The sequence below is a fragment of the Cetorhinus maximus genome, chromosome 27, assembly GCF_964194155.1.
Source record: "Cetorhinus maximus chromosome 27, sCetMax3.hap1.1, whole genome shotgun sequence".
Classification (NCBI taxonomy): domain Eukaryota; kingdom Metazoa; phylum Chordata; class Chondrichthyes; order Lamniformes; family Cetorhinidae; genus Cetorhinus; species Cetorhinus maximus.
In genome coordinates, this window is record NC_135905.1 from 18,295,920 (window position 1) to 18,315,686 (window position 19,767).

Here is a 19,767-nt window from a genome sequence, read left to right on the forward strand (position 1 = left end):
GTTTGTATTCAATTAGCTAAACTGTCCAATGTTTACATTGAGATGAATATATGTACTGTCTTAAGTCTTACAATTTACCCTTGGTGTCATTGTCTTTTAAAGACCTACCTTTCATATAGTCGTTTTCATTCTTTCAATGTAGTTTATCTATCCATCTTTGGGTCTATTATTTACCAGGGAAAGGGAGTCAGACACTGCCTCTCAAGGAGTAACATGATTATAACTACCCCAGTGTGTGTGGACACAGATGATTCATCACTTATTTTTAACAGAGTTACTTTGTAGTGCATCTTATGTTTATTCAGTAAAGGAAAACATATTAAAGTTAAATAATAATGTTCCATTACCTCAATTCAGGATTAGAAATAAGGGACAATGTATAAAAAAGCCACAGTCAAAATGACCCAATCTTTATATCCTTATTTCTCCTTCACAAACAATTTGGAATTTTGCTGATTTAATTCTTTAATTGAGGGATGTCCATTAATAAAAACCAACTTGCTGCTGGCCCATGCAAAGCTGCAATCCCCAGAATCACTATCTGTGCCCCAACTACTGGCTGGCTAAGCGTGGGAGTTGAACAGTTACTTGCCTTTCCACAACCAGTCAGCTGCAATGGGCTACCCACTTGATGCTCAAGGATTGCCAGCAACGAGGCCTGAACCGAAAGCAGTCAGCTCTTGCCGCAAGTTAACAACCAAGCCCAGTATTCTAGGTGTCACTTTTGTACTTGAGTCAGCTGGTTGTGGGTTCAAATCCCAGTTCAGTAACTTGAAAACAAAATATAGGTTGACACTCCAGTTTGGAACTGAAGCATTGTTGCAATGTTGGAGGTGCTGTCTTTTAGATGAGATGTTAAACTGTCCGGCCCCTCAAGAAAATATCCCATTGCATTAGCTTGGAAGGGAGCTCATGGTGCTGATCTGGGCAATATTCATCCCTTAACCAACATACTAAAAAAAAAACAGGTTATCCCGTCATTACCACATTGCTGTTTGTGGAACATTGTTACAAGCAATTTAGCTGTCATGTTTCCTACATTACCACAGTGACGACATTTAAAAAAAAACAAGCGTTTAATTAGCTATTAAGTGCTTTGGGATATCCTCCAATGGTAGTGAAAAGTGCTACATAAATGCAATTTTTAAATTTGAAATGAAACCTAACCAAGTTCTTGTACCAGGCTTTATATTAGATCAACCTAAAAGTACATCCTAATCTACTTGTTTTTGCTACAGTCCAACAGCACTGATCATGAACTTTTGTAGACTAATGAACTGTAACATCTAGGTTTCTTTTCTGCTTTCATTCAGAACTCTACAGTTACACATATGCCCATGTATTTAGCACTATCCACAAGCATAAAACCTACATTAAATGAGATGTACCAGACATGAGCCACCTCCAAATCTATCTAGTTATAACCATAGTCCTTTATCTCATCCAAGGTTCTAACAGTAGCAGAAAACCTTTGTATAATTTGTAAGCTTGCATCCAGTTCCCAAAACACCTCTATCCAGATCATTAATACAGATCTTGAGCTTGCATCCCAAAACAGATGTACGTGACTCAACATGTAACTGATCTCCACACAGAACTACTAATATTAATAAAAGCCCTCTGTCTACAAGAATGCAACAAAAAGTTTTATCTACCCTACAGTTTGTATTTCTATCCCATAACATTTTATCTTATAAACAGATTATGTGGCATCTTGTCAAAAAATCTTTTAGAAAATCCAAGTATACGAGTTTGACCCAGCTGCTTCATCCACCAGCCTAGTAACCTCTTCAAAAATTTCAACCTAAATGGTGATAGGTGACCGTCTCTTCCAGATACCACAGTGTCTCTAACAAGCTCTCCTCTGTACAAGAAGCTAAAAATCCAACTGGTTTGCTAATGTCCTTTAGCAAAGGGATTGTGCCATCTTTACCTCACCTCTTCTATATGTGACTCCAGTCCCACACCAGAGCGGTTGATTTGTAACTGCCCTCTGAAGTGGCTGAGCAAGCCATTCAGTTGTATTAAACTTCCACAAAGAAGCATCCCACCCCCACCTCCTCAGAGCAACTAGGGATAGAAAATAAATACTAGCCTTTCTATAGTCATCTACATTCTTAGAATGAATTAAAAGAAACATTATTTTTAACGATCCCTTCAGGGAATTTATTATAATCTGGTCAAACTGATGGCTGATAATTTCTAGTTCTGATTTACTGCCCATTTTGAATTATGTTAGCCTCCATGGGAATAATCCCTGGCTCTAAGAAGCTTTAAATATATAAGCAAAAGACTCACTTGGCTCATCTTCCATTTCTATCAGCATCCTCAGGTGAATGCTTTTGGAATGAGAAGCTGATATGATCTGAAAATCTTCATTCTTCCCAGGATTGCATCTGCATCCATTTTGACAGTTACAAACTTTAGTGTTAACGATATATGGCCACTGAGCATGGTCTGTTGGATGAGAAGCTGCTATTTAAAAGCTGTGCCGCATCCTGCAAGTTATGCTGTCCTACATTGCCCTTTGATTCCTAGCAGAGTGAAACAAGATTTTATTACTGCTATTATAGTTATAAAACCAACTAACTATGGAATTGTGTTGCAGTCACCTAGAAAGCTTTTCTTTTGCATTCCCAAAAAGCTGCAGATCAGCTCAATTAAAAATTTCAAAACCAAGATTGATAATATTTTTGTTAGGTAGGAGTACTGAGAGTTAGAGAGCCAAGGTGGGTAGATGGAGCTAATACAAATGACCCATGATCTAACTAAATGGTGGATCAGGCTCAAGGGGTTTGAATATCTTTCTCCTGTTGCCACCACCTTCTCAAGGGCAATTAGGGATGGGCAATAAATGCTGGCCCAGCTGGCAGCACCCACATCCCATGAATGAATAATTTAAAAAAACAAATATATGGATGCATGAGCAAATTAGGAGAAGGAAAAGCACACTGCTGAATCAAGATAACTCTTCTCTCGCTCTTCAGAACATCAAACCCAAAGCAAAAATGTATTGCGAGCCTCTTCTTGTTCGAAGCCTGCTGCCTTATGAATGAGTCAAACTGCTTACCTAGATTCTAGCCGGTCCATTTCAAACACAATGGGTGGTTGAAAAACACACATGTTGAATATCAGAAATTGACCTTTATTCTTGTACTAATCAATTGCTTTACATTTGATACAAAGTAACATTCTTCTTTCAGCACAGAGAAAAAAAAACATCAGTACCTGTTTGCTCTGTACCATCTCTGTCACACTTTGACTGTGCCCTGCAACAACTTACACTGGCAGTAGGTGTGTAGGGAGCAAGTCAACAGATCAGTGGGTTTGGATTTTCATATTGAGCCAAAACAAAAATTCCAACAGTATGACCGGATACTTTGAATGTAAAAGGGAAGCTTCCTCACTGCCAGTTCAAGCTATTACAGAAATAACCAAATTGTTCTACATGCAGAATGTGAAGTCAAATGAATGACCTGGCCAAATGCTACTTTCGACCTTAATTCTAATTTAACTACAATTTTTTAAAATCGAATTGTTAAAATGTAGAACAATTTTTTGCTCTTTGAAACAGTATGCAAGAAAACATCCCTTTTCATCATAGAATGCAAAAATAAGCAATTTCGTTGAATGTATGAAAGGCTATCATGCACCAGGCAATTAGTGAAATGTAAGGAAATTGTGTGTTTCTTTAATGATTCAGTTGCATTGAAGTGTGTAGGTACAGTAGAGGACTACTTCAAAAACATGACACAAACTGGAGGACCAAAAGCAATCCTGTGTTAGGCACACAGGATTCACAAGTGCAACGTGAAAACAGAGGACATAAATGTTGACAATTTGGCACAATATATGGGGGTGGGGGGAGGGGCAGGGTTTGGTGGTAGGAGAAAAACATAACATAAGCATTGCATTGCAGATTCAATGACCAATTTCCAGACAGTGGCAACACTACAATTATTTACTGTGCCTCATTACTACATTTACTTAGACAAACCTCCAAGCAAGGGAAATCGTTTTTCAAAGTTAAATAAATCTATCTGACTCGCTACACACTCTGAATTTTACTTTTCTTTAAAAAAAAAACTGCTCAACATATACTGCAAAATTGCACCAAGACGAGTTTCTTCAATATTTACAGCTTTTAGAAAGTGTCATATCAGCATGCCAGGCCTAGCTAATAGCTCATTACCCCTTGCTACATATCATTAGGCCCAACAATTAATGTATTAGTTTATACAATATGATCAGATACATTATGTTGTTTAAATATCAAGATCCATGCAGAAAAATATATCTTCGACAGACAAAAAGAAAACAAAAATGCAGTGGTCTGCCCTTTACAGGAGTGCACAAAAAATCAGAATTCACTCCAAACAGTACCAATCACAATACCTTTTCCCAACTACATGATCACTCTACACCAATTTTATTAGGTTTAACCTGCCAGTAGAATCACAGGGCACTATCATGTAACCAGGTAAACAAGTCCGTACACGTGCACAAACTTCACCCCATTCAGAAGAGTTGCTTTATCCAAAAAACAAAGAAAAAGAAATAGGATATAAACATTCAAGTAAACATTTAAAACAAATACTCAGGAAATATTACTTGTAAACGTGTGTTTCTAAGTTTTAGTTGCAGCATCACTTTTTCCAACTTCTATTTTAGGAGGAAGGGGGGAAAGAGAAGGTGGAATAAAATATATATATATTTTAAAATTAGTCCTGAATATATCCAATTTGAAGGGTATTTTTTAACATTGCAGGAGTACAGTAGATGCCAGGACAGTGTGTAGTAGCCTATTTAACAGCGTTTGTCCAACACCATCAGGCTGAAATTTTTTTCGGTTCACTATAAATCTCTTCAGCATACTGCCCATTCCGTCTAATCTGCAGTCTGCAGACTGTTTTAATGTGTACTCAATACAGAAATCATCAGCTTCAGAACCTTTATAGGTGCATTTGTCAGTTTGAGCTGCCCAAGCGGGGTCCTAGAGAGTTCCAGCTGGAATCCACAGGACTTTGTTTTGTTCTTGATCAACAATCGTCATGATCTGGGTGCAAATGTAGGGCAGGCTACCTCCCTGGACAATACCTGTAAAAAGATAGAGGATGATTAATAGTTAGAAAGAGACTGTCCGTTTTGTAGGGTTTTCTTTGATCTAAAAAAGTACAAAGCAATGATACAAGGTTAGAATTTCTAGAGGTGATCACAAGCACAAAACTATTTCAAAATCTTTACTTTCCACTGGGTTATTATAATCCTGCCTATCACTCAACTTTCCTGCAACACATATTTAAACACACGATGAGATCTTCCCCATTCATTATTTATATTTCAAAGGGATGTGACAATAGAAACTAAATGATGCAAGGAAAACATAACATTTTACAAAGCTATCACAATAGGTACATCAATACTACCTTACTTTAAAAGCAAAATAATTATCTAACTTTTTTTAAGCTCCAATGTCCTCCTATTTTTGCCCTCTCCTTCTGAAGGCAATGATTCATCTGAAGCAGCTTGGAAGGTGTCTTACCCGTATGGCCCTTTTGCCATGCAGGAATCAGTTAGTATTTTCAGTCAATTTTACAATGGGAGGCCCGGCTGCTAAGCCTGATTCTGCCCTCATCCGGAACTACACAGAGACACTTTCCAGCAGGTATCGATGGACAGCAAAAGACGCAGAGTTCCTCCTCACTAGCCCAGGATAGCCAAGGTCAATTGTAGTGCCCCAACTGGAATAAGTTAGCTGATAAAAGACCAGGGATTCAACATGGGCCATCCCAGTCTAAATGGTTCAGTGCCTCCCGATACAGATCAATCACTGTGCCATAAGGAAGTCTGACTTTAAATATTTCAACTACTTAATGAATTATGTAAAGAGAGCACGTGATGAAGAATCAAGCAATATTTTAAATACCTCACTTGTAGCACCAGCTATTAAATTACCCTACTTATAGAATATTAGTCATATCTTATCATATGTCCTGCAGTTTAGCATCAATTCTTTTCCCAGAAGAAGCGAAAGGCAAAAAATAAAAACTTATACAAGTGCAAAGAATATGAATTTACTCCACATAATTCTTAGGCTGATCTGTTTTTCTTTTTAATCTGTCCACAATTTCAAGCATCCCATGGGGTAGCCCTGTACCATTTTCGTTCAGCAGATGTGTCAGAAAATCAAGGGCATTTAACTACAAGATCTTCACAATATTGGAAATATAGCGCTTGTATTACTGACAGCATATTTACAGAACTTTCATAGGCCTTTTTCTCTTCTTGCAAAAATAGATTAAATCCATTAAACAAACATTTTCATATGGAGCAAACATATTGTAATGAATGCTCATTGTTACATATGAAAACTTTGAAGACCAGAAAGTGGAAGTATAGTTAAGTAGTGTAGTGTTGTAGTATCAACACATTGTGCTTGAGAACAGATCTAATTCTCTACTTCCTCTCCATGATATTGAACTGCTTATCATAGTTTGGCATAGTAAATCACATCAAGTCTGTCCAGTGTGAAATTACTTTCAACATTACCACATTACATATCTGTGCAGAAAAACTATTAAACAACTTAAGGCTATGCATCCTTGAATTACTACTGTGCCCTTTGTCTGCTTTTATTTCTAACCACCGAAATCAATATGAACCATTATTGGTTGAACATCTGATACCTGCAATCTCAAAGGCAATTTTAGATTCAAAATACATATTCTAAAGCTGTTTAATGTAGTTGGGAATGCACAGCAGTGTGGCATTGGGCACTGCCATCTAGTGTTATCACACTGTTAGTGCACAGAAAAAGCAGTCAGCAAATCAAAAGTGCTCCTGGAACAGCAGCAAAAAAAAAAGGAGAAATGAAACAACAACATTTAATGTTTTAGAACCAACTTCAACCCTTGCATTGGACTATGCCACAAGCAAGAATTAAGCTGGTGCACGGATCTGTGTTGAGTTGTTGCTTAAATAAAGTCTCATACTAAAATGCAGCATGAAACATTTTCCAATAATTCTTCATGTGAGGAGGACAGGATATTTCACTTAGCTTTTTCCCATTTCATTTATAGAAACTACATAACCTCACTGTACTGGAAAAAACAAATGTCCTTATTTTAATAATGTTAGAATACAAAAAACAAGATTAATGGAGATTTTAAAGTCTAAATAATCTGAACCATTCTTGCAAACCAATTATTTCTAGTGAAACCTGTAACTCCATTTTATTTCATTTTTCCTTGAACAATGGTTCACCCTGTGATAATGATCTAATATGGATTTCTATTCATCTTAAGTTACAGATTAAGGATGAACCTGAATATTAGATCTTGTCAAGTATAAAGCATTTTAACTGAATGCTAGAAAAAGGATTCAAATTGTTCAAATGAATGAAGTAATCAGTAGGCAGAATTAAGATCAAGTGTTGTTGGCCATTTAGTAAATAGGGGTCAGGTCACAGTTTCAAACTATGCAATAACTAATCTCCACTTGGGAGTCCTTGAATTTGGGGCATTAACTGGTATTGAATTCTTCATTCCAAAATATTTTGGTATTATTGAATTTTAATGTCATACAGAAGACTTCAACATGCATGGAATTAAATTAGGTTTATATGTGTCCCAACAAGTTTTTGAGCTTTGTCAAACACCATACTGACATGAAGTCTCCTTGAATGAATACCTGATTAGCTACATTAGTGCTTATGATTGCCAGATAAAAATTAACAAACCAGCAGTCTTACATTTAGATAAACCCCTCCCCTTCAATGTAAAGGTTAGAATGCGAGTTATAAGTCTACCTTAACAGTTGCAGTCTAACACAGCAGATCCTTACCTGTGAAAAACTTAGTGTACTCCTGTTCAATTTTCTGAGCAGCCTCAAACTGTTCCTTGGAATGTTTTTTTTGCGTACCTTTATCCCGCAGAAAGATCGGGTCCTTTTGCTCTCTGTAAATGCAATGCAACCATTACAGTTTAATGAAAACAGTAAAATTGAATTCTTAAAAAGGACTAGGACATACACATGTTTTTACAATCAATCAATATTTAAGTTATCAGTGTCTTGTATTAAATCCATCAATATTAATTTGACATACCTTTGTAATTTTCTGTGGTATACTTTACTTACAGAAAACAATAATGAACAGCACAATATACTGTAATATAAACAGAAAATGTTGGAAATGCTCAGCAGGTCAGGCAATAATTGTGGAGAGAGAAACTGAGTTACTATTGGAGTCAATGACCTTTCTTCTGAACTAATGCTGCCTGACCTGCTGTTGTCCAATTTTGCACCGTTTACTCTACAAACAAAAATTTAGGCATAAAACAGCACTGCACTATTTAAAAGAAAAGTAAATTATGCAGAAACTAGAAAATACTGAAGCTGGTTCAACTTCTTTGTCAGAAGGAAATTAGCCACTTACTTCATGGCTTGACCATATCCAAGACATAAACTTGTGTAATGCTGGTATTAGAATATTGCCTTTGGATCCCATTAAATTATCAACTCAAGTGATTCTCTATTTTCCCCCCTCCCCTTTTCTAAGAATTCCATCAACCCTATCTCAGCTGAGAGGGCAGATCAGTAATCTCTGCCCCCAAAGTTTAAATGCTTAATAAATGCAAGTCAACATAACATAGCTGGATAACCCTACAATCTCCGTTTATCTTCTTAGAAGGAGAAGTTTGACTCCTAGATCACATGGTTGGGATAGGGTGCTTATAGTGTGGGAAAATATAACCTCAGGACCTACCATTCTATGCATTTTTATTAGCTTCATCATTAATACATTTTAAGTTACACAACATTTTGCTATTGACAAATTCAAAATTTACTGCCTTGTAATTCACTGTCAATCACCACTGTTACATTACACTATCGCCACAAGTCTGCACTGACCCTTAAGAACAAACCAAACCAAACAGGAGTTGACATGCTTTGTACATCAAGAAGAATGCACATTACTCAACCTCAGAAATGGATACATACATCTCAATTTGGATCTGAACCATGCTTTTTGCTGATTCCGTTTGTTTATAAACTTGTACTTTCTTCAATGAAGAGGTCTTGTAGTGCAGTGGTAGTGTCTCTACTTCTGGGCCAGAGGCTCTGGGTTCAAGTCCCTCTTCACGGCTTGATGGCCATGGAAGGCGTGTGCATAACCTGGCCAAACAGGTTGGTTATCAACCTGTAACTCCTTCCAGTAGCCTGATTGCAGGTGGTAAAGAATGGGACAGTTTCCTGGTCAGCCTAACTGCAGAAGACAATAGCAAACCACAACGAAGCATAACCATGGACCAAACCAATGGAAGTCTATGGTTGCCAATGACCTCTTAGGGCATGGGGGAGGACTTTCTTCAACAGCAACCAATACTGACACTCTTTAAAGTGCAGCTCTGTTTATTCTAGAGTCTTATTAGCGATCTACAAAGAAAAGTTACCTATTCATTATGCTTTAAATAATTTACTCTACTCACTTGATTTGCTTCAAGTTTTTGTACCGTATGAATATGACAATCGGATAGATGTGAATTCGGTGTAGACGCTCAATGGCATGTGGTGCGATATCAAGCAAGCAGTGGCAGTCCTATGAATAAAGTCAAAAACAAATTAAGGAAACCAAACATAATGGTAGACAGTCATATTTTATAATTAGAACTACTATGCATAAGTGTCAGCCTTGGCTCAGTCAGAAAGTCACAGGTTGAAACCTCACTCTACAGACCTGAACACACAATCTAGGTTGACATTTCAGTGCAATACTGAGGGAGTGCTACACCTTCATCTTTCAATTCATTTGTTAAACTGAGGTCCCATCTATCCTTTGAGCTGGATGCAAAGAATTCCAAGGCATTTCTTAAAAAAGAGCAGGGGTGTTCTGCCGGTGACCTGACCAACATTTACACCTCAACTGACACCACTAAAGTAGATAGCTTCTACTGTCGGTCACCCCCAACAGCTCAAACCCTTCCCACAGCACCTTCCCCGGCAATCACAGAAGGTGCAACGCCTGCCCCTTTACTTCCCCCCCTCCTCACCATCCAAGGGCCCAAACACTCCTTTCACCTCAATTTGGTCCACTGCATTCGCTGCTCTCAATGCGGCCTCCTCTATATTGGAGACACCAAACGCATTCTGGCAAGCATGACCCAGACCTTCCTGTCGCTTGCCATTTCAACACACTACCCTGCTCTCATGCCCACATGTCCGTCCTTGGCCTGCTACAATGCCCCAGTGAAGCTCAACGCAAACTGGAGGAACAGCACCTCATCTTCCGATTAGGCACTTTACAGCCTTCGGACTTAACATCAAGTTCAACAACTTTAGATCATGAACTCTCTCCTCCATCTCACCTCTTTTTGATCCTCTTATTTCAAATATTTATTTTATAATTTATATGTATATATTTTTCCCCACCTATTTTTATTATTATTTTTAAAATTTATTTCCATTCATTGTTTTATCCCCACCTTTTAGCCTATTTCGATCCTTTTTCCCACACTGTCCCCTCCCCCAACTAGGGCCATATGTCACTTGCTCATTCTGCTTTCTACTCTTAATGTCACCATTAGCACCTCCTTTAGCCAGTATCACCACCATCAACTTTGACCTTTTGTTTATGACATATTTTGCAATCTCTCCTTTGCCTCCACCTATCACTGGTTTTCTATCCAGCTTCACCTGTCCCACATCCCTTAAACAGTATATATTTCACCACATTTTTACTTCTCCTTAGTTCTGAAGAGTCATATGGACTCGAAACGTTAACTCTGTCTTTCTCTCCACAGATGCTGTCAGACCTGTTGAATTTTTCCAGCAATTTTTGTATTTGTTTTGGATTTTCGCGGTATGTTTCAACATCCGCAGTATTTTGCTTTTACCACTGAAGTAGATTATCTGGTCAATAACCACTGCCGTTTGCAGGACCATCTTTCATGCCACATTTACCTACAATGGTTGTGAAGTGCTTTGGGATATCCTGAGGATGTGAAAGATGCTATATAAATGCACGTTCTTTTTTTCATTTCTTGAGGCAATTTAAATTTTCTTAAATTTTGGAAAAGCTTGGTCACAGATGTTGAACACAGGACAATGCAGAGTTTGGAGTGTACATCAAACTTATTAAAGCACTAAGACATAGAGATGGCTCTGAATTGTTCTTTTTACAGTCGAACATGTTATAGTGAAAAGTTGAGGAACAATGATCTGATCACAAAGAGGTGAAACTGCAGACCAAATAATATATGCAGCAGCCACATCACAACTTCACTACATATTACAAGGAGCCATCATATTTTCACTTGTACACATTGTAATGGTCTTGCAAGACAAGCGTTCCCTATCTAACATATAACTATTGTGTGTGAGCTTTCTGCAGCGTGGAATGTCAGGTCCAAAGCATTATGAGAGTTATCAACTAGCAGTCAAATCTTGCGTGTTTTCAAAGGCCTCATTCCCAATCTTATCAGAGAAGATTTCATTTAAAGAAATAATATAACCTTAAAAAGTTTGCTTTACTCCCCCATTACTATTTGATAGCCGACTGATTTAATTCTGTAGCACACGGAAAGGTGGTGGTTGCCCGATAATTCAAAATTGCACTAGATGTAGGAACTGGGTGCAAACAGTATATTGACTTGAAGTAAAGAGACAGGACTTCCCAAGTGCAGCTATATGTAGCATTGTCACATCAGTTTGGGGGTTTCTCTAAACTTTTGCTCATAACATATGCATTTTTTTTCATGTGCTTATTGCTTTAGGCCAAGAACAATAAAAATTCGGGGCTTGAGAAATACCTGAACCAAAAACTCAAATACAAAGCTTTCATCAAACTTGGTACATAAGCAAATAAACATCTGGAAAACAGGATCTGGGTTTCTTTATTCATTCATGGGGCGTGGGCTTCGCTGGCTGGGCCAGCATTTATTGCCCATCCCTAGTTGCCCATGAAAGGGTGATGGTGAGCTGCCTCCTTGAACCGCTGCAGTCCTTGTGGTGTAGGTACAGTGCTGTTAGGAAGGGAGTTTCAGGATTTTGACCCAGCGACAGTGAAGGAATGGAGATATATTTCCAAGTCAGGATGGTGAGTGACTTGGTGGGGAGCTTCCAGTTGGTAGTATTCCCATCTATCGGCTGTCCTTGTCCTTCCAGATGGAAGTGGTCGTGGGTTTGGAAGCTGCTGTCGAAGGAGCCTTGGTGAATTCCTGCAATGCACTTTGTAGATTACATTGCTGCTACTGTGCACCAGTGGTGGAGGGAGTGAATATTTGTGGATGTGGTGCCAATCAAACGGGCTGCTTTGTCCTGGATGGTGTCAAGCTTCCTGAGTGTTGTGGGAGCTGCACTCATCCAAGCAAGTGGGGAGTATTCCATCACATTCCTGACTTGTGCCTTGTAGATGGTGGACAGGCTTTGGGGAGTCAGGTGGTGAGTTACTCGTCACAGGATTCCTAGCCTCTGACCTGCTCTTATGGCCACAGTATTCATATGGCTAGTCCAGTTCAATTTCTAGTCAATGGTATCCCCCAGGATGTTGATAGTGGGGGATTCAGTGATGGTAATGCCATTGAACGCCAAGTGGCAGTGGTTAGATTCTCTCTTGCTGGAGATGGGAATGGCACTTTTGCGGCGTGAATGTCACTTGCCACTTGTCAGCCCAAGCCTGGATATTGTCCAGGTCTTGCTGCATTTGGACATGGACTGCTTCAGTATCTGAGGAGTCACAAATGATGCTGAATATTGTACAATCAGTGAACATCCCCACTTCTGACCTTATGTTGGAAGGAAGGTCATTGATGAAACAGCTGAAGTTGATTGGGCAGAGGACACTACCCTGAGGAACTCCTGCAGTGATGTACTGGAGCTGAGATCACTAACCTCCAACAACCACAAACATCTTCCTTTGTGCTAGGTATGACTCCTATGTATGAATTGATGCTGTCATTATAGTCCTTCTTTGCTAAATCTTCAGTGGAATAGCATTAAAAAACTGTGAGTGATGACAATTGTTGAAGACATAGCTGAAAAAGATGTGTTCCCCTCCTAGCCAACTGTTCGCCAAGTTACACTTTTATCTTGAACAGGAATTGCTCAGAATATTGAAGATCAAAGTCAAGTCACAATAGGTGGAAGAGAAAGGGGAAACCAAAGTTAACATGAGGTTTAGTAAAATAAAGTTGATGAAAAAGGAGAATTCACTAAATGGAAAGGGTTTATAGAGCCTACAACTAACAACATCTTTTGGATCATGATTCTGGTGCAGCAACGTGATTCAACGCTGCACATCATACCTTGATGTGCCATGTTTTTAGGAACAATTTGCCTTCCATTTATAACAACACTTATGCGCACTCCTAACAAGTGGCTAAGCTTTATCACTGGCTCATGTTCTGCCAGGACAGTGTTTTCAACCTCTTCCGTACGGAGGCCCGCCTGCAAGTACTGTTACACTCCTGGGGACACCCTGCAAGTAATGGTGCCTTCCTGAGGACACCTTGCAAATACTAATAGATATTCAGGAGTCCATTATCATAACTTCCAAAGGCACTGGCGTAATTGTGTAAAACGTTATGAGTAAAGAGCAATATAAATAATGTGCTAATACATCAACCTTTGTGCTCATGAATATCTCAAGGCACACTTCACCTCGGTTTCCTATGCACCTAAGTAAACAGAGGGCTTTTAGCCTCTTAAGGGCATGGGAGCAGGAGTATTAAGGTCTTCATCATAATCCATGATTCAAACACATTTAATCTTGGGATTGGAATCAATCTAGATTGCCATGGCATTTACAACTTTTGAAATGCTATAACTGATGCTGAACTGATAATATACATTGTGACGCCAACCTGAAGTATAAATGATCAAACTAAATCATAGAAATTAATAGAGAGGGGAGAGAGCACCTTCTCGGTTATTTCTTTAATGGAGGCAACAGTTGTGACATCAAAATGGCCACTCCTCCTCTTGTAATCAATGAAGAGATAGTCTGCCACTCCCCGTTCAATGGCCTGCTGAGAAGCCTTCATAACCTCTGAAAAGAAAAATGGAAACGCAAATTAGCATGTGGAGCAGCTCTGTCTTCAAACAGATTTCATTTTATCTGGCTATCTAATAACAAACTGCTCATCATAAAACGTAATCTAGTCTTCAACAAACAACGAGGCTTCACTAACCTCTGAATGCTACCTCTAATGGGACAGCAAAGCTAACAAGCAAAATTCAGGCGTTAAAAAATGTTATTATTCCTTCAAAAGAATACTCCAATTCAAGCAACTGAGAGGGTAAAAAATAAAAACTGAATGTTGAAAAGTTGAAATAAAGAAACAAGTGTGCAAAAAGTCAAGCAATATCTTTTTTTTAAACTTGTGGCAGCCCACAAATTCCCAGAGCAACGTGTCATTTTGGAATTTTAACTCTCAACTTTGGGGTTAATAGTCCAACAGCATAACCACTGTACTATGGTACCAGTTAGTTCTCATGAAAGGTTATCATTGAAATACTAACATAACTTTATTTTTCAAATGCCAGAACCTCCTGTGCATTTCCTGTTTTTAGTCTAAGTTAATATGTACTTTAAACTGCAGACTGACCACTGATTTCATGTGGTAAATGAAATTACAGTAAAATTATATGTTCAAGACTTTTGCAAACAGCAGCCAAATCTGTCGATTTAAAGAAAAACACATTTTGAAATGATTTAAATGCTAGTAGAAAACTGTAGCAATTTGCCAAAGCTTCTTCAACAGCACCTTCCAAACCTGCGACTTCTACCAACTAGAAAGTCAGGGGCAGCAGATGTATGGGAACACCACCAACTCAAAGTTCTCCTTCAAATCTCACACCATCTTGACTTGGAAATACATCCTTGGGTCAAACCCTGGGGCGCCCCACCCCACTAACAGCAGTGTGGCAATACATTCATCACATAGACTGCAGTGGTTCAAGAAGTGGGTCACCATCACACCACTTTCATTTGCAGATTGGTGGTCCGAGTACAAGAACAAAGTAAAAAGACCACTTAAAATTGGAGTAAGATCTATTATGAACAGTAACTGATAAAAAAAGAGTAAATCCAAGTGTATATTCTAACCTCATGGTTAGAGGATAGCACTTCATCTACACCCTTACTGTTTATGAAAACATCTTGAGTCTCCTTTTAATTAGATTAACATCTTGCAATAAATCCCAAGTGTCCACTCATTCTCTATATAACTCCTTTGTGACAATATTTCTACCTGACTAGCCTAACTATGAGCTTTACCTGTACAGTGAAACCTCCAGATATATGAATACTGTAATGTCTCACATGTATTCTTCACTAAAGTAAATAATGAACTATAATGAAGGTCCTTAACGGGACTCTTCAGAGTTTTTAAAAAAAATGAGCCAAACCACGTTGACAAGATAAACTCATTGAAAGGGGCTCTCAACCTCTGGTTTCTGATGCAAGGTTACATCATGAAACGTTAACTCTGTTTCTCTCCTCATAGGTGCTGCAAGACTTGCTGAGCATTTCCCACGTTTCGTTTTTATTTCAACCTCTGGTAATGTCACCATACCTCAACAGTTTTTTCCCCCTCCAATTGCTGCAGAAAAGAGCACATTTTTAATGAAGTAATGCCACCATTTTTTGAAGTATGATTAAGAACTACAAACAGAAACATTTTAATGGCAGATGAGGTACTTAATTGCAGATGATTCTTAATTTTCTCCTACAAGGAGAAACACAGGGAGTAATTATGAAGAATCGCTGATATTCAGATAAATCTCCAAAAAAACCAAAGAACCACAAGTACATATTTGAAATTTAAATCAAATCTGTTGATTTACACTTACCTAGTGGACATCTACAGAACTTTCCAGAGGAATCTTTAACTAACATGTCCTTCACAGCATCCACTAATGGTCCCAAGATAAGCACGGGCCTCGGCGAGATGCATTCTATCTTCTGCACTCTTTGATAAGCCAAACTTCCACAATCTAGCAGTGAAAATAAGTTCCAATATGTACTCAGTTTTAAAACATCTAAAATAGCAGTGATAACTGACAAATCAGAGCTGTATTTAGTAAATGAAGCAGACTGGTGGTCCTAGTACAAGAACAAAGTAAAAAAGACTTCTTAAGATTGAAACAAGATCTATTATGAACAGTAACTTGACCAGAATCCCTTGGCAAATACTGTAATAATCTTACAGCTTTGAAATTCACCTCAGTGCTCTCCATTTAATACATTAGGGTAGCATGGCAACCAACATTTCCTCAGAAGTTGGGCTTTCCCAATCTTCTTTTCGCATTAACCACGGTTAAAGCCTAGGGTTGGTTGTTCAAGTAGAATCATCTCTTGATAAAAATTTAACAAAACAAATACCTTCCAACAAAGGGATAGAATCAGTGCTTATGGCATCAAGGGCCAACATCTCTTTTCCATCTTTTGAATTATTCCTTTTATGTTTTTGCTTTCGTCGAAAGAATGATCTTCGCGCCGCTGCTGACAGAGTCTTCACCGAGCCATTTTCATCCTTGACCTCTGACATACTATGTCTTCTGCAAAATTCCTGATCCATCCTGCCAGAAAACAAATTAGCAGCATGCCACAGTTAAAAAAATAAAACAGCAAAGAAGTGAGTCCGCAGTGGCGCACAACCTAAGAGTTCTTTCTGACATATAATCTCTGCTCCCGTATAGGCAAATGAAGCAGCCAATTTGAGCACAGTAAGGTGTCACAAATCACAATGAGACAAATGACTAGTTAATCTATTGTCATCCTGTCAATGAGGGTAAGAGTAGTTCAGGGTACTACAAAACTTGTCAACTCCTTTTTTAAAAAAAAGTGCCACAAATCTCTCTTGTCCAGCTTGCTGACAAACAGGGCCTCAGTTTAACATCTTATCTGAGACATGGCGCCTTTGACATTGCAACATTAAGTAATTACTGAAATGAACCATCAGCCTAGAGGATGTGCTCAAGTCCTGGATTACAGTTTGAACACAAGACCTACTGATTCAGAGATAAGTGTGCGCTACAAAATGATGCAAGTTTCTATTTAGTTTTGTAGAATGCACAAAAAAGTGACAGTCTATTTCCCTCTGGATCACTAGAATCATATTAATGATCATAACCTTAAAATCAATAATGAACAAAGGTGTAAAAATCCTAAGTGAACTGCTCCGATCATACGCAAAATAACAGCAATTCTGAAAAATTCTGGCATTACAGGTCATCATTACTGAAGTCTTTAACAATAGTGAGATAATCCCTGGCACTGTCTTTCACTCTGAAGAATCATTGGAGAGCAAGACCCTTGCTATAACCTTACTCATCTTTAAATTCTGGATATGGTGCTTATGTAATCTGTACTCAGTTTTGCCAGTAGGAAGCAGTCACCTCCCTATTGGTGCCACTTTCTGTAGTCACAAATCATGTGCCATTAAAGGCAACGCAAAATTTCCATCATAAGCCATTCATCACAATATTCCACTGGAGTTTTACCTCTGGGAAACAACGTGTTTAGGATGTGCACATGAAAAGTCACCATGACGTTGTAGGTTGGTGTTGCTATATGTTCACTCCTGTGTCCTGTTAAACCTCAGGGTCTCTGTATAATATTGTGTCAGTCATTTTTTTTGCCTGATGCTAAACTGAAAATGGCAAGTTGGGAAACATTTGGTACAGCATGCCCACAGACCAAACAATTCATCTTTCTGCAATTCAATCAGTAGAAAAGATACAGGCTTCCCACCATATCCCGGCAAGCTTTCTGAATTAGCAGAAATCGCCATGCAGACGGGCCATGTGACTCAAGCCATAAATGAACTTTGTTCAAAACCAACTATGCAAATAATGCCTAATCATCTCTTTCAACAGGAATTTTAAAGTCCAGACAACATGTGTATTTTTATCATTCTACAAGATGATGAGAACTCTGTTTAGAAATTCAGGTTTCAATCTTTTACCCTATTTGTCGAGTAACAAATTCATACAGAAAGATACAATGCAGAAAATGCTACAAATTGAAACTGACTGGGCCATAGGATCCATTCTACTCAGTTAGGAAACTTTTTTTGTTGGGTGACTCAAAGCAACAGACCTGAAAACATGAGGAATTCAATGTACTGTAGCTAAAGCTTTATTTACTACAATGTCACAACAGCAATGAGACAAATGTTCACACTTTCCATTTTTTGATGTGCTGATTGAGTAAGGAATGTTTCTAAAAAAACTGCAATGGGAGCTCCTATAAATGAACAGACAGAACCTTGGTTTAATTTCTCATTTAAAATACAGCAATTCCAATAGTGCAGCACTCTCTCTGCCTAATTGTCAGTCTAGGCTATAAGATGACTCCTGAAGGAACACTTGAACCTTTCGACATGGAAGCAAAAGTGTTGCCACTGATATTTATATAAAAAAACAGAAGCAAAATGTGGCGAATTTCTCATTTTCTGAGTGCAGTGTTTTTTTTTTACTTATTTATTCACACTCCCTCTCATTCCCTGCCATGCTTACATGTATTTGCTGGGGATTTGCCCTCTTTCCAACTTCTGAGCATTTTCATCCAATTGCCAGGCCATCCAGTAACCAAAATTTCCTTGCGGCAGAGTGTCATCAACGTAAAGAATGTCATCCTTCTTAAAACTCAGATCATGTTCCATTTCTGCAACTCGATCATAAAGTGCTCTGGAAGAACAAGCAGAGGAAAGTTCCATGCAACTCAAACGATTGCTGCCAATCTGTGTTACTCAAACACACTAGGGCTTAGCTTGATGAGTAAAAATTTAAAATGAGCATCAAGTTTTCCAAACAAAGTAAAAAACTGAAGACATAAGACAGCTGAAGATAAAATTAGGGCCAAGTAAAACACCACCACTGACATGTGAGCGTACATTTGTATGATGTCAAGTTTCAGAAAAATAATACACAATTTTTCAACATAAAAAAACTGAAATTAACACTGTTGTCTGTGTAAAATTATTGCATTTGTAAGGAACTAACTCTAAAGAAAAAAAACAGTGACTTAATGACTGCTATTTCTGGGTGTTATTTGACAGTCTTATCACAGAATTACCTGTTACTCAGCCCTAATCATATGTATTCAGTTACCATTTTTGCTTGCCCCTGTATCCTACTGAATTTGACCATGAAGTGCTAATTTTTTCCATGTGATGATTATAAGAAACTTTCAGTTGATGATCTCAAATGATACCTGATATAGAATCCATCTCCGGCTTCATCTCTGACCTTGTTGAATTCCTCTATTCTGTACTGAGCCTTCACAGAGATTGCCTCTGCAGGTTTTAGCATTTCGACATAGGCTTGTTCAGCTGTCACATTTCGCATATCAGTGCCATTGTACTGTAATGAAAATGTAACAAAATTATAACCAAGAATTAACATATACTTCAACTACAATCCAGCAAATAGGGTTATAATAAAACTTCCTGTGTAATTTTAAAAATGGTGCATAATACTTTCATGGTTCTTGAAACTTCTCTGAAGTTGAAGTTTTTCTTCCCTCTCCATTTCTTTTGTTTCCCTGGGTTGCATACTGTTCCCTTGCTAATGCAGTATGGTGGGGAGTGTGGACTGCCAATCAGCTTGAAGGCCTATATTAATGCTGTTCCTGCTCCAAATTGTCTAAACAGTCACAGTAAGTATACTTTGATGAAGTTTTTCAGCAAAAAGCCCAACTTTTGTTTCACTGCGATTTCCAGTTCTATGGTATAATGTTTACTCGGATAACGAGTTAAACCCCAA

General features: G+C 38.3%; 1 protein-coding gene across 18 annotated transcripts in view; it reads right to left on the minus strand.

Moving 5' to 3' along the window:
- Positions 1-3,124: 3,124 nt before the first annotated feature.
- Positions 3,125-19,767, minus strand: part of dlg5a (discs, large homolog 5a (Drosophila)) — a 178,592-nt gene continuing 161,949 nt past the window's right edge. For 13 of the 18 annotated variants that reach the window (XM_078530827.1, XM_078530818.1, XM_078530825.1 and 10 more), the window contains 8 exons: positions 19,217-19,365; positions 18,520-18,690; positions 16,382-16,578; positions 15,850-15,993; positions 13,917-14,044; positions 9,489-9,598; positions 7,843-7,955; positions 3,125-5,097 (listed from right to left, as the gene is read on the minus strand). In XM_078530827.1, the coding sequence (XP_078386953.1) occupies positions 4,994-5,097; positions 7,843-7,955; positions 9,489-9,598; positions 13,917-14,044; positions 15,850-15,993; positions 16,382-16,578; positions 18,520-18,690; positions 19,217-19,365 (1,116 nt within the window). In that variant the 3' untranslated portion in view covers positions 3,125-4,993. The remainder of the gene's footprint in view (positions 5,098-7,842; positions 7,956-9,488; positions 9,599-13,916; positions 14,045-15,849; positions 15,994-16,381; positions 16,579-18,519; positions 18,691-19,216; positions 19,366-19,767) is intronic. The other 5 variants (XM_078530828.1, XM_078530832.1, XM_078530831.1 and 2 more) reach the window with 1 other exon arrangement.